Source organism: Temnothorax americanus, unplaced genomic scaffold (assembly GCF_048541705.1).
Source record: "Temnothorax americanus isolate GAGA-0224 unplaced genomic scaffold, ASM4854170v1 Scaffold149, whole genome shotgun sequence".
Taxonomy (NCBI): domain Eukaryota; kingdom Metazoa; phylum Arthropoda; class Insecta; order Hymenoptera; family Formicidae; genus Temnothorax; species Temnothorax americanus.
In genome coordinates, this window is record NW_027509285.1 from 182,053 (window position 1) to 197,500 (window position 15,448).

Here is a 15,448-nt window from a genome sequence, read left to right on the forward strand (position 1 = left end):
ACCTAGACATTGAATTCAAGCTTGATTCATAAGAATCGACTTAAAATTTCCCTAGCGGCAGAATTAAAATTATGTCATGACATAATAAAAATCGCTGAATTAAAATTATGTTTAGACATAATAAAATTTGGACGAAAATTATGGCTAGACATATTAAAAATTGGATGAATTAAAATTATGTCTGACGTAAAAATAATTATCAAAAATATCGATACCTCAAGATATCGGTACATATACAGTTGCGAACAACATTCAGTAAGACACGCAAATAAAAATAAATAAAGAATTTTACAGTTAACGACATATTAACATTAATCATGCTTTATTGCGATTATGTTTTATGTTGAAATTGAAAAATATATACAAGGTGTACAACTAAAAGGGTTACAGATTATTATTTTAAAAAAACTAAGCAAAATCTTAAATTGTTGTTTTCTTTAGAAATAATAGTCCGTAACACTTTTAGCTTCATACCTTGTATTATACAGGGTGTCAGAAATAAAAGTATCCAGCTGAATGACTGGGGTAGATTGGGTCAAACTGAAAAGAAAAGTCTCGTACCATTTTGCAAAATTCGCAATAGTTAACGAGTTATTAAATAAAACGTCTGAGCGAATGCGCGCACAAGGAGCGATAGAGGCGGGCCTCGGCGGCTGGCTGGGCTGGCACGCGAGCATTCGTCTCCCAGACATCGTGCGTGATACATCGTGCGTGATACATAAATTCGAGTCGCATAATTGCATCATCTTTTTGCAGTTAAGTTGTAAAGTATCTGAGATCGGCCTATCCGTGTGCAATAAATAGGATAATTGTGAAACATATACGAATCAAAAAAGGACAACAACGATCGATCGTCACCGAGAGGAAGCCAGCGAGATCCGTCCTGGCGAGCCATGCCGGCACGTGGAAGGCTCAAGGAAGGCAGCCATTTTCTGGAACGTTCGAGAGAGCCTTTTCGGCATGAGATAAAACGCCTTTTTGAAGTCTTGGATAAACGAGGTTTTGGCTTGGTATTTTCGATATATACTCGTGTGTAAACATCTTACGTGATGTTATCATCAAACAAAAGGCAACTTGTTTAAATATACTTTAGTGGGAACGTTAGATATTCGTCTACCGTTACTAGAGTGCGAACGTTAGATATTCGTCTACCGTTACGAGAGTGGGAACGTTAGACATTCGTCTACCGTTACGAGAGAGATAATCAATCCTCTCAAGGTTACTCTTTGAGCTTACAATTCGCAGAGATCACGCGAGTAAGCGAGAGGAAGACTTTCTCGTCTTTTGAAAAGAGATTAAAAGTTTATTTCGAGTCTAATTGTAACACTGAGCTCAGTCTAAAGTATATTAAATAATTAATTCTTCGGTTGCAACCATTTTAGTTACAAGGAAAAAACTTTATTTCTTTCTTTCATGCGATTGTTTCATTATAATTGATTATATCATATTCTTTATCGTTTATTACTTTAATTTGCGGACATTCGTTACATATTCACTTGTATTACGTACTAAATGAGAATGCGTTCTTTGCGAAATATATAAATCGTTCCTGGCATTGTAATAAAACTATCGAATAACCGTTTCCGTGCGTTGCTATATAAGTTCTTATTCAATTACTTTATAATCTTCTAATAAATATCTTGCGAATTATTAGTTATCTAGTATTACGTTCATGCTGTTGTGAATTAATGTGTCAATCAAAGACTGCCTAGTACAAGATTTAGTTCAGTAAACTCAGTGAGAAACTTATCGCTTATGTGTCTGTTGCTGCTCATGTCATGTATATAGCTTATGTTGTAGTAATCGCTCATGATATAGTATAATGCTTTGCCGAGATTTAAACACTTGTTTGGTAATACTCAATCAGTATTGAAAGTACAAATAACAATAGTATGTTCTCGTATAATTTCTCTTGACGCAGTCAAGCTTAGAATTAGTTGTTCTTCTCTAAAGAAAGGATCGTTTGAAACATAAACATAAATCAATTAATACAAGAATATCACTTCAGATAGAATTTATATAATCTGGGAAATAATGCATCAATCTCTTATTTTGAATAACGAATTACTGTCATCAGTCTATTAAATAATGTTATTTGTACTTTCAATACTGATTGAGTATTACCAAACAAGTGTTTAAATCTCGGCAAAGCATTATACTATATCATGAGCGATTACTGCGTTTTCCGGCGCCGCGGGGCGACCGCGTTTTCGCCGCGGAGCGGGGCGAGGGGGTCAGCGTTTCGCCGCGCCGCGGACTCCGCGTGACGTCACACGCTCTCGCTCGCGTTGTCTCTCCATCGTAGATGTTTCCCCCGTCCCCCGGTCGCGCGCGTCTTATCGTTCGCGCGGTCTCTCTCGCTCCCGTTCGCGTTATCTCTCTTGCGCGCTCGCTCCCGGCCCCAGTTCGCGCGTCTTTTTGCTTGCGTTCTCCCCCCCCCCGTATTTGTATGCATACGTTAATAACTTATGTATTTGTTCAAATATGAGGGACGTAGCACAATTTTATTACATTTGAGAATTGTATTTTCTCTGGTTATCGCAAATGTAAATAAAGTTATTAATAAGGTTATTTGATTTCACAAAATACCTTTATTGCGCAATTTAAGAGTTATATGACATTAAATGATTAAATTATAACATTTCATATAAACATAATAGATTTGAAAATATTAATACACCGAAGATAAAATAAAGATAATGATATAACGAACGATGACATAGTTTACAAAAATAACTTTCTGCATGTATCACGCGCGGTATTTAATAATGTGTATAAATTATACACACATTATTACTTACTTATCTAATATACAATGATTTCAGTTCTATAGAAAGCAAAGCATTATTTTACGCATGAACAAGAAATGATACAATAATAATTTTGGTTTGTTATGTAGCGCAACTTTAACTGAGGAAGTAAGAAAATAATTATAGTTCATGGCAACTTATTTACCTGAAACACACAAATGCAATAACACGATTAAGATAAGGATAGAATTTTTATTGGAAAAACGATTAGCCTACCAATATTTTTATTGAAAAAGCAATTATTTTACCTTATTTCTTCTTCCTCCTCCTCGTAATCCTCACCGAAGTCTTCGTAAATAAAAAATGTCTAACTCATTGCGGTCCCACAATACGTTCTGCAGTTCGTGATCTATCCGCCTCTCCTCCCGCACCCACCGCCAGTGATCTATATTAATAAATCCTGGGATATGGTAGTCCATACGCAGCTGTAAGATAAACATTAAAAATAATATTTTTTCTTAAAACACGCGCACGCACAAAGGAAACAAATACTCACGCAATTTCGCGGAATGTAGATCCGCACCCACCGGTCCTCCAAGCGTACCTCGATTCCCTCGATATCCTCCGGCCCATTCCACTAAACAGAAAAAAACAAATAAAAAAATTGTATTACACTGCTCACTCCACTATGTTACACTGTACAACTACATTACACTACCCGTACCATCTCTACTGGAAAGAAGATACTAATAAATCTCCTGGCCATGTTTGCAACGTTTGTACAGACCGCATACAGACTGTGCTCTGACTCGAGGCAGAGCTCAATTTATAAGGCATCTAAAAATGAAGAGAGAGGGTTGTACGTGATTTATCTGTGTCATATTATACTATCAAAAACTAGCTATCATGAAACAATAATCTTCTACTTACCGTTGCATCTTGCAATCGCGAGTGGATACTCTGAACCGCTATCGAATAAAATGAGAAGCGACCATAGCGCGCGATTTATCTGCGGCGTATTATGTTACGCGAAAATAATCCTTGCAAGAAAACAAACAGGTATTGAACCGCTATGAAACAGCTATCAAACAGCTCTTGAACAGCTATCAAACAACTAAAACAGCTCTTGAACCGCTATGAAACAACTAAAAACAGCTAAAAACAGCCATCAAACAACTAAAACAGTTATCTGTATAACAGCTATCTGTATAACAGCGATCTGTATAACTGCTATCTGTATAACTGCTATTGAACCGCTATCAAACTTCTTTTAAACAACTAGAAACAGCTTTTAAACAGCTATCAAACAACTAAAACAATTATCTGTATAACAGCGATCTGTATAACTGCGATCTGTATAACTGCTATTGAACCGCTATCAAACTTCTTTTAAACAACTAAAAACAGCTCTTGAACAGCTAAAACATCTATATTATACTACAAAGTATGTGGGAAAAGGAAATAAAACGTTTATATATACATATATAGTTTATTTCAAAAAAATCATAATTTTTTCTGGTGTCGCGACCACCAGTTAAATATTTTTAATACATTTTGTAATGCGCAATTCTTAACATGTTTTCCGCATCTTACAGTATTAGTAACATCTAGATTATTTAAAGATTCGATATCTTCGTAATCTGCATCCAAAGTCTCAATTTTTAGATGTCTTTTTGCTTTATTCTCAAGCAGATCCACCAGCCATTCTCGTTTCTGGCATCCCTTGACGTACACAAGAGTCGACGTCTCGTCGCCCTCTCCAAGTACAGCCGATGTAATTAGATGTTTCGCCATGCTGTAGGTCACGTTTCCGTCCTCCCATCGTAGTCCATGGTGATTCACAATCAACCAGGAAGCGCATGATCTGTCGGATTTCGCGAGGAGACTCCATGGCATGGGACATGTAAAAATGTAATGTGCCAAAACTGTCCCGTTTCTCAGAACCGCCACCTCCTTTACGACAAATTTCATCCCGACGGTGAATCCCTGCAGATCGACAAACGTCGGTACGATCATAACGAAACGGCGGAGCAATCTGTATCTTATCGCGGTACATCAGTGTCTCTTATATTGTAATATCTGCGTATATTGCAATATCTGCTGATATTGCAATTTACATGAGTTTGCGCACTACGTTCGACAACGGACAGTATTCGATTACACGATCATGCAAGATGAGACAATAGGCGGTAGTATTTGCAGGTACATTTTCTTTACAATCAAATTCTATTCGCACATCTACGGTGGCGCTCTTGACAGATTCGTTTTGTCGCGAGCAATCATTGACAACAAAAGGTCCTTCCATCAGGAATGTATACAAGCTGCAAAGCGTATCGAAGGAATCGTATCCGTAATAAGTTTTACGAAAACGCGCATACATATCGAAAAGAACGGCGTATCGATTTTTAGTAAAATCCAGATTCATGTCGTCGTACGAATAAAATTCGGAGTTTAGATAAAGTTTCACGTTGGTCAAATTACAGGCATCAAATACGCTAACATTTTGAGACATGATATTCTTGCGGCCGGTCTGCAGCGCAAAGATAACGTACCGCGGCTTCTCCAGCTGAGTCGCTGTTTTGACGGCCCACGAATGCTTGGTCGTGCTCTGCAACATGGGATACTCGTACAGATCCCACAAACGGAAACTGACACTAAGATATCGCCCGCTTTCCAAGGCCCGTAGCATAGATAACTTATTGACCTTATTTAACGTAACGTGAGGCATTCGCCACTGTATTTTAAACAATTCGATTTCCGGCTCCGTCGCAGGATTTCCTACAATGCAATTGTTATCGCTACGCGCACGTATCAAAATTAATTCGTGACGAGCATTAACAACGACGCGTTTGTAATCCTCGCAAAAGCCCAGCAACAACTTGAGCGGTACGCAAAAGTTAAAGTATCCTTCCGGTATGCTCGATGTAACGTCCCAGCCAGCATTCCGCATGAGTTGAGAATCATTATACGATAGCGATACGTAGTTCTTGATGGTACTAGTTACTGGTCTCCACACCGTTGAGCTCGTATCGAATCTCATCGAACATGAACGCCACGCAATTATTTGCAAGCGTTGTCACAGACTCGTCATTCCTTCTCTTTATTGCCAATCGTCCTTCAACGTAGAGAAAGCTTTCACATGGCAACGTGTATAAATCCTGCTGTTGTATGGGTATTCTTATCTCATCGTTATGTCCAAACGTTGTGTTAGCGTACGGATTGTACGTGTGTGTCTCAATCTTGACGACGCTGTCGTCAAAGATCGGTTCACCTCCAATGTTTAAGATATTAGCCATTTCGTACGACGAAACCCAATGAGAGACACTTTAAGCCCGTCATCAAACCTCTAAGGCAGATTGCCGAAAACACCGTTGCTGGCAAAGAATCTGACGTGTCAAAGATTGAGAATGAAACGACGTGGGAAGACGAAGAACCGAAGCTCAAACAACAACGACCAAACTCCTCGTTTAACGACTCTGTAAAGGCTTCAACTCCGGTTACGTTGAAACGATCGATAAATGTGCCATCTAATTTGAGCGAAATAACAAAAACTTTACAGCGCGTAAACCGAAACGATCGAAAGATTCATTGAATGAACCACCGATAACCTCTGCGTCTTCCGTACAACACACAGTGCTCGCAAACAAAGATGTTTTTGAAACCACGAATGACCCACTCGTGATGTCCGTTCGACAGCAGTTGCAAACATCTGAGGGTCAAGAAACGTTGCGAGATCAATTGGGTCCATTGAGCCAAAAGTACATTGGGGCAGTTCTGAGCGGCGATGAAGAAAGCGGTATGGACATCGCGTACGGTGTTAAATTCACCAACGATGGAATGATGCTCGGTAATAAACGTTTTGACGTAAACCATGCGGACAACATAATTATCGACGGCATACGATACAATGGCACACGCGGTCTTTTCGAATTAATTTTTAAGAAATATCCCGATGACGATATCTACACGGAGGACGATATGCAAACGTACAAGAGCATTCTGTTGATGACGAGTGTTCATAAACGCAATTATTATGCTCACGCTCAAATAAAGGGCAATGGGGGATACAAGTACACACATATAATCGGGCCGCTGATTTCAGGTAAAAAAGCTGGAAAAGGTATACCGCGTGCCATGACAGGCAACAAGATCGACCATATAATTGCACAGTCGATTTCGGGTAAAAAAGCCGGGAAAGGTATACCGCGTGCCATGACATTAAACGACAATAAGATCGACTATGTTCATTGGGACGATCCCAACGAGCTTGTAGATCGTCTCCGATTGCTTGAAGCTTCGCGCCTAGCGGGTCACACCGGTCACGATAACGAAATCCTGTCGATTATCGAGGAACTTTGCAAAGCTGGACTTATTATAAATTAAGTGGCGCGACAGCGAGTCATTCAATCAACATCGAAATGCCGAGCAACAAGTTTGGAATATCGCTCGGAAGAGACGGTGCGGAAACGTACTATCAATGGAGAGGATTAATCAGAAATTACGTGCGAGATAACGCTCTTTGCATGGTCGCCACCGACTTTGACGCGAAATCGCGCAAGATTCGACGGATAGCGCCGCCCGTAGATGATGGCGATGCAGCCAACAAACGCTACGTGCAGCAAAGCGTGCAAATTTTGGAAGATCGACAGGATGAAATGGAGAGAAAGATGGCTGTATTCCAGAATAATATGCAAATTACCCTAAACGAACTTCTAAAGATGATTCAAGATGTAATTGCGAATCATCGCGAATAGATAAGAACGTACATCTGATATCTGCGTCAGTTGCGCGTCATCGTCATGGCTGGTAAGAAGCAATCAGCTGAGAAACGGCGTCTGGTGGAATAATTACACGCTCCTGCGAGAAGAAATTTTTCTCGAAGACGCGTCATAGTACGCGGATACGATGACCTGTGGCAGGCGGATGTGGTCGAGATGCGACCATACACGCGATTTAACAGAGGCTACCACTACATACTCACCGTTATCGACGTGCTGAGCAAGCACGCATGGGCCGTACCGCTCAAGACCAAGAGCGGACACGAGGCTACCACGGCGATTGCAAAAATAATTCGAGACGGCGGCAGATGTCCGAAAAATCTGCAGACTGACAAGGGGAAAGAATTTTACAACACAAACGTGTAGAAACTTTTGAAGAAACATAATATCAATCACTATTCGACATATTCCGTAATGAAGGCATCGGTCGTCGAACGATTCAATCGCACGCTCAAGAACGACATGTGGAAAATGTTTACGCGCAATGGAAATTACAAATGGATCGACTCGCTGTCAGGTCTCGTATCGGATTACAATGCGGGAAAGCATCGAACTATCGGCATGCGACCCATCGATGTTACCCCCGCGATCGCCGACAAGCTCCTAACAACGGTGTACAACCACGTAAAGATCGCTGCTCCAGCGCGATTTAAAGTGGGCGATTCGGTACGCGTGAGTAAATTCAAGACAATCGTCGAAAAAGGATACACGCCAAATTGGACCACGGAGGTGTTTAGAATCGTCAAAGTGTATGGCACGCCGTTTTACTTTTTAATGGCATCAATAATATTCTACACAATATAAAAGTTTCCAAAAATAATTGTTCTAAGAAAAATAGCGATTCTTACTAATGATTTTAAATTATGTCGAACATAATAAAAATTGGACGAATTAAAATTATGTCGGGACATAAAAATAATTCCGAATTTTTATTATGTTCCGACATCATAGTAATTCATCCAATTAAAATTATATCGGAACATAATAAAAATTGTACGGCAAGCCGTTTTACTTTTTAATGCAAGCCGTTTTACTTTTTAATAGCATAATAAATATTCCATTCAATATAAAAGATCAAAAAATAATAGTCTTAAGAAAAATTACAAGGAATTGAAATTATGTCAAGACATCATAAAAATTCGGAATTATTTTTACGTGTCGATATCATTTTAATTCAACCAATTTTTATGATGTCACGACATAATTTTAATTCATCGAATTAAAATTTGATATACATAATAAAAATTGCATGGCACACCGTTTTACTTTTCAATAGCATAAATAATAATCTATACAATATAAAAGTTTCAAAAAATAATTGTTTTGAGAAAAATAGCGATTTTTACTAATGAATTAAGGGGCGCAGTGTGGTCTAGTGGAAAAGCGCCAGACTCATAACCCCGAGATACCGGGTTCGAGTCCACCTGAACACGGGAATTTTTTCCACCAGTATATTTTAGACTGCGCCCCGCCGCACGAGTGGGGCTCGTGCGCAGAAACGGTGCCATCATAAGCAATTAATTAAGACCCCCAAAAGCTTAGGACTAAAGTACCTAAAGACACTAGGATTTTGGAAAAGTGCTAGGGTGACAGACCTGATAAACCTGGTATTAGGCTAAGGGCTGGCCCCAAAACACCTAGCAAAGAAAGAGCGGGAGGTACAAAGGATCTTAGGATCTAGGTGCCATTGGGGGCTCAAGTAGAACCCCCCGCTTACTACTACGACGACGACGACGACTACTAATGAATTAAATTTATGTCAAACATAATAAAAATTGCATAAATTAAAATTATGTCGGGACATAATAAAAATTCGGAATTATTTTTATGTTCTAACATAATTTTAATTTCACGAATTAAAATTATGTCTGGACATCATAAAAATTAAATGAATTAAAATTATGTCGAGACATCATAAAAATTATATGAATTAAAATGATGTCGACATCATAAAAATTGAATAAATTAAAATTATGTCGAGACATCATAAGAATTGAATGAATTAAAATTATGTCCAGACATCATAAAAATTTAATGAATTAAAATTATGTCGACACATCATAAAAATTCGGAATTATTTTTACGTATCGACATAATTTTAATTCATACAATTCTTATGATGTCGACATAATTTTAATTCATACAATTTTTATGATGTCTCGACATAATTTTAATTCATTCAATTTTTATTATGTCTCGACATAATTTTAATTCATTCAATTTTTATGATGTCGACATCATTTTAATTCATACAATTTTTATGATGTCTCGACATAATTTTAATTCATCTAATTTTTATGATGTCCAGACATAATTTTAATTCGTGAAATTAAAATTATGTTAGGACAAAAATAATTCCGAATTTTTATTATGTCCCGACATAATTTTAATTTATGCAATTTTTATTATGTTTGACATAAATTTAATTCATTAGTAAAAATCGCTATTTTTCTCAAGACAATTATTTTTTGAAACTTTTATATTGTATAGATTATTATTTATGCTATTGAAAAGTAAAACGGTGTGCCATGCAATTTTTATTATGTATATCAAATTTTAATTCGATGAATTAAAATTATGTCGTGACATCATAAAAATTGGTTGAATTAAAATGATATCGACACGTAAAAATAATTCCGAATTTTTATGATGTCTTGACATAATTTTAATTCATTGTAATTTTTCTTAAGACTATTATTTTTTGATCTTTTATGATGAATGGAATATTTATTATGCTATTAAAAAGTAAAACGGCTTGCATTAAAAAGTAAAACGGCTTGCCGTACAATTTTTACTATGTTCCGATATAATTTTAATTGGATGAATTACTATGATGTCGGAACATAATAAAAATTCGGAATTATTTTTATGTCCCGACATAATTTTAATTCGTCCAATTTTTATTATGTTCGACATAATTTAAAATCATTAGTAAGAATCGCTATTTTTCTTAGAACAATTATTTTTGGAAACTTTTATATTGTGTAGAATATTATTGATGCCATTAAAAAGTACAACGGCGTGCCATACACAATTCATGGATGCACAAGAACAATGTATTGTAAAAATTTATGACAGTATAAAAATATACATATATATATACATATGAGTCATTTATTTTCCTAAATATCTAAATGTATTTACAATATATTTACAGCGGTATTTACAATATATTTACAATGGTATTTACAATATATTTACAATGGTATTTTATAATGTCCCCATAGCAGCGTTTCGGTAGAACCGGGTATAATGTATCGCTTATCGTCGTACGGACTTAGAGCTATTTTCGTTTCGGACACGGTGTATACCTCGTGTTTTTTGGCTCTTATGCAGGTTTACTGTCGCGTCATTTCAATTTCGTCGCGCAGACACCGCGTGTAATCGTCGAACGTTATCGACCTGGCTACGACGTTACTCTTAACACCTTTAGCTTTTTTCGTATCTTTCTTACCGTCCACTCGCAAAGCGTACATCTTTGCTCTAAGCCCGACGAATTCGGTCATTATCGCACCGTTATTTTCGTCTTTCATTAAGCCCGGAACTTTTTTATTGACGAGTGGGATACCGTACGTATTATCAATCGCATAATCGCTAGTGTCAAATCTATAATGAATGTGACGCTTCATGATATCATACACATCGTCGCACTCGATGTGATAAATGAGACTGTCAGTATCGGTGTACGTGACTTTACACTTATCGCGATACAACGGTAACATGTACTCGTGATGAAATTCATACAAACATGTCTTGGATATATCGAGGATGCACATACCCACATAGATTGGTTTGTCGAACTTCACCTCGAGTTTTCGCATTTCTATTGCTACTAAATGCTCCGAAAAGACGCTTCGGTTATGAAAATTTGGTTTCGCAATCATTGCCTCCGCGCCGTATCTACCCTCCCAATGAGTCACGAGGCGCACGTCAACGTGATTGCGCATATTCTCCATGGTTTTGCCAAACACTGCATTGTTCATCAATTTGTATAAATTTTTTTCGAAATCATTCTTGGCCAATGTCCTAAATTTCGTATTAAGTTCTATATAATCGCGAAGCCATGGAGATTGCGCGAATTTCAGTATACGGTGAATTTTTGATATACGGAGACCGTGACGAGTACACTGCTGCAGGTTGCGATAATGTATTATACAAACGTTTCTTATCGTATAATGTTGCGAGGAGCTTGTCCTGCCGCTTGCCGGGTGGTTTATCGCGCGTCGGACAGAACGGTAGGTCAGTGTGCGCGTCGTGAAGATGTTGCGGATACTCCAAGTCGACTTCAAGTATGTAGCCTATCGAGGAATCCAACGCGACATCCATAACATTAAAATCGGTTACGTTGTCGACCCATTTAAAATCTGCGTATGGCAATGGTTGACACATTGCCCAGCCGTATAAGTTATTTACATCAAAATACATGAGGTACGACGACGGTTTCGATGGATCGTACGATTGCATGTACTTGTTGTTGGCCAGTGCGTATCTGTTTGAACATTGACTCAAACCGCCGCATATACCGCGTTCGATAAACATGACCATGTCAATGTCGGTGAGCAATTCGAAATTGATGTGTGTATGCTTCAATATAGCATCCCACGTAAAACCCGGTAGAGTATAATAATACGCCGGATCGAGTCCATAACTCGCGACGCAACTATCGCGAAAATTTTCAAAGATATCGGCCAACAGCAAGACATCGGTCTTGAGATATAAATCGCTGTAATCACCGAGCGTTCGAATGGAGAACCGCTGCCAGACGTCGACGGCGTGCGCGTAATCGCTCTCGGATACGGTGTCACCTGTCAATGAACTGTAAAATGAGTCGCGCGGTGGTAAACACAAGTCCTCCAATTTTTCGACGCAGTCAATGTATTCATATGGAAATACGCTTTTTCGTGTCAGCAAATCAAAATTTTCTTCGGATAATTCACAAAATTCGCGTTGCAATATTCGCAGTTTATCCTTGCTGAGATAAGATGCCAATTTGTCGAGACTAGAGGTGAGAAACTTGTACGAATCGATAAATCGCAATTTGACGCATGTTTTCTTATCTTTATCTTCGGTGCTTTGAACGTTTTTTGTAAACAAAATATATTTTTCTTTTGTGATCGGGAGTAAATCTACATGTCCTTCGTATGCTGTTGCTATTTCAGTTATAATAAAATGTTTGTCATAGCCCGATAAATTATGAAACACTATGGGAATGCAATGCGAATTTTTATAATTTAAGTTACAATTCGAATGCGCGGGACCTCTGTATCGACCGGTCAGGTGACAATGGTCGCGTACTCGTACGTCGTCTGGCTCGAACGGTTCTTCGCACACGTGACAGTGCGTTGCACTGTTAAACTTTTCCCACTCGTCTCGCGTGAAATCTGCCATGGGTATATTAGTGGACAAAATGGTCTTTACGTCGTAAGCTAAACGTCTTAGCTCCTCGGCGATCCACGCGACGCAATCCTTATCGCGACGAAACCGATACATAGATAACGACTCGTCGTACAAGCAACGCACGTAGTACCCTATGCTAAACACGCGATGATGTTGATATGTGTACCTGGACGTTTCCGGATCCGCTTCCATCTTCTCCAGAGTTCATTCCAGGTCGGCGTATACGACAAACGGAACTCGTTCCTTCCTGTTGTGATTTTTGAATGCCAACCACTTGTCGTTATCGCTCGGTGACTTGATCGCAGTTGTTCATCTCCCGACAGTCGACGGTGTGGGCAGCCAATTTCTCGTTGGAGCTGAAGTAGTGCAAACATCTGCAAAAATAAACGCAAATATTATAAATTTTTTATACACAAAATATTTTATATTTTATTAAAAGAACTATAGATACATACCAATCGCAAAAGTATTTCCGACTACGGTGCTTGTTGATTTGCGAGCTCACGAGACGGGATAGGTTCTTGATCTATGCAAAATGTCCCACGTTGTCGTCATGCACGTACAAGAGATTTACATGTCTGTCCATCTTACGATCAGTAACCCGTATTGGCAAGATAGCAAGTTTTTTGTTTTTTTTCTCGATGCTGTACACGTTGATGGAGATGTTGTTGTGATTTTCAAACCGTTTAATTTGATTCAACGTCATTGGAAACTCAATGTCCGTAAGATTTAGCACCGACGTGTAATGAGGGTACAACGATTCCCGTTCTGCATGTTTCTTGGCTGGATACAGAGTAGCCATCACTGACCATGCGAAACATGCATTGTCTCTTGATTGCACGTTTATCACCGCATTCTTTATTTTAATTTCTTGCGGTATTTCCACAAATTAAATTTAATCCATTGGGTCAAAGGAGAGGAAACGAGCGAAAACGAGCGACTGCTCACGATTGCTAGGCTAGCGAAGTATCGGCTGAACGCACCCAATGTAGGACACGTAGATATCGAATACGAGGTATTAATACATGTAGACACCGAAAACTACGAAGCGCACTATGTGGACCTCGTCATCGGCAACTTGGAACACGTGGCCATCGAATTCAAGGTATTAATACACCTGGACACCGAAAACTATAGAGCGCACTATGTGGACCTCGTCATCGGCAACCAGGGACACCTAGACATTAAATTCAAGCTTGATTCATAAGAATCTACTTAAAAATTCCCTAGCGGCAGAATTAAAATTGTCATGACATAATAAAAATCGCTGAATTAAAATTATGTCTAGACATAATAAAAATTGGACGAATTGAAATTATGTCTGACGTAAAAATAATTCCGCATTTTTATTATGTGTATACACATAATTTTAATTCATACAATTTTTATTATATGTACACATAATTTGTTTTCGAATAAACGTAAAACGTATTTGTTATAATATCTATTATTGAAAATCGATATGCGCGACAAAAGCTCTTACATATCATCATTAATTATGTTATTATTTATTATATATATTTCTATCCATATATATATATATATATATATATATTTTTTTTTTTTCAGTTTTATTGTTACATTAAAAAAATTATTGGCATTTAGGATACGAATCTTTTTCGGTTAACTTGTAAGTTTCATGATTAAAAAGATCATGTCGTATTATTATTAACATATACTTAAGATTTATAGAATCGTTATTAATTTTATTATATATCTCAATTGCGCGAATCTCAAATATGTTTTGTAAAAATTATGCATAATATTCCTATGCAAGGATACTTGTTTAATTATTTCTTCTTATTGCATTTAAGTATAGAAAAATATACTGAGCAGGCAATTAAATATTTATGATTTAATTTGCGTCTATGTCTCTTTGTTGACTGACATAGTCATATACTTTTAAATTTCTTTCTTTTCTGAAATTCAATCAATTGAATAGCAAAAACTACGTTATCATATTATATATTTTTAGTACGTAGAGTGTGCAAATGTATTTTAAAATGATGATTATATATTTACTACTGAATTATTTACACACACGTGCTGTTTCAGAGAATCATTTTTTGCCAACTCAAATATGTTCCTACTCAACTGTCAAAATATGAAAGATAATTTTATCTAGTTGTGACATTCGCTCGAATTCCCGAAAAAATTTTCAAGGATGTGAGTACGAATATATATATATATATCGTATTATTTAATATTTATAATTAATAGAAAATTATAAGCGATGCGTTATGTGTGAGAAATTTAACAGAATTGCTTTTATCAAATAGAATTAATTTGCGATTAGTTGAAGGAAATAAAAGAATAAACAAATCAGGTAAATTTCAGACACGTGTTACAGGTGTTCATCTGTAATTATCAAAAATATCGATACCTGAAGATGTCGATACATATACAGTTGCGAACAACATCCAGTAAGACACGCAAATAAAAATAAATAAAGAATTTTACAGTTAACGACTTATTAACATTAATCATGCTTTATTGCGATTATGTTTTATGTTGAAATTGAAA

General features: G+C 37.4%; 1 protein-coding gene and 1 long non-coding RNA gene across 2 annotated transcripts; both read right to left on the minus strand.

Moving 5' to 3' along the window:
- Positions 1-2,603: 2,603 nt before the first annotated feature.
- On the minus strand, positions 2,604-3,569 carry LOC143894934 (uncharacterized). Its single transcript, XR_013256209.1, has 4 exons — positions 3,475-3,569; positions 3,307-3,387; positions 3,059-3,235; positions 2,604-2,955 (listed from the first exon to the last, which is right to left on the minus strand). It is a non-coding gene; the product is annotated as an uncharacterized LOC143894934 (long non-coding RNA).
- A 6,318-nt stretch (positions 3,570-9,887) lies between these two features.
- On the minus strand, positions 9,888-14,396 carry LOC143894935 (uncharacterized). Its single transcript, XM_077401614.1, has 2 exons — positions 13,381-14,396; positions 9,888-13,299 (listed from the first exon to the last, which is right to left on the minus strand). Exon 2 carries the CDS (start codon positions 13,115-13,117, stop codon positions 11,567-11,569), a length of 1,551 nt encoding a protein of 516 aa, XP_077257740.1. The 5' UTR covers positions 13,118-13,299; positions 13,381-14,396; the 3' UTR covers positions 9,888-11,566.
- Between the last annotated feature and the right edge of the window lie 1,052 nt (positions 14,397-15,448).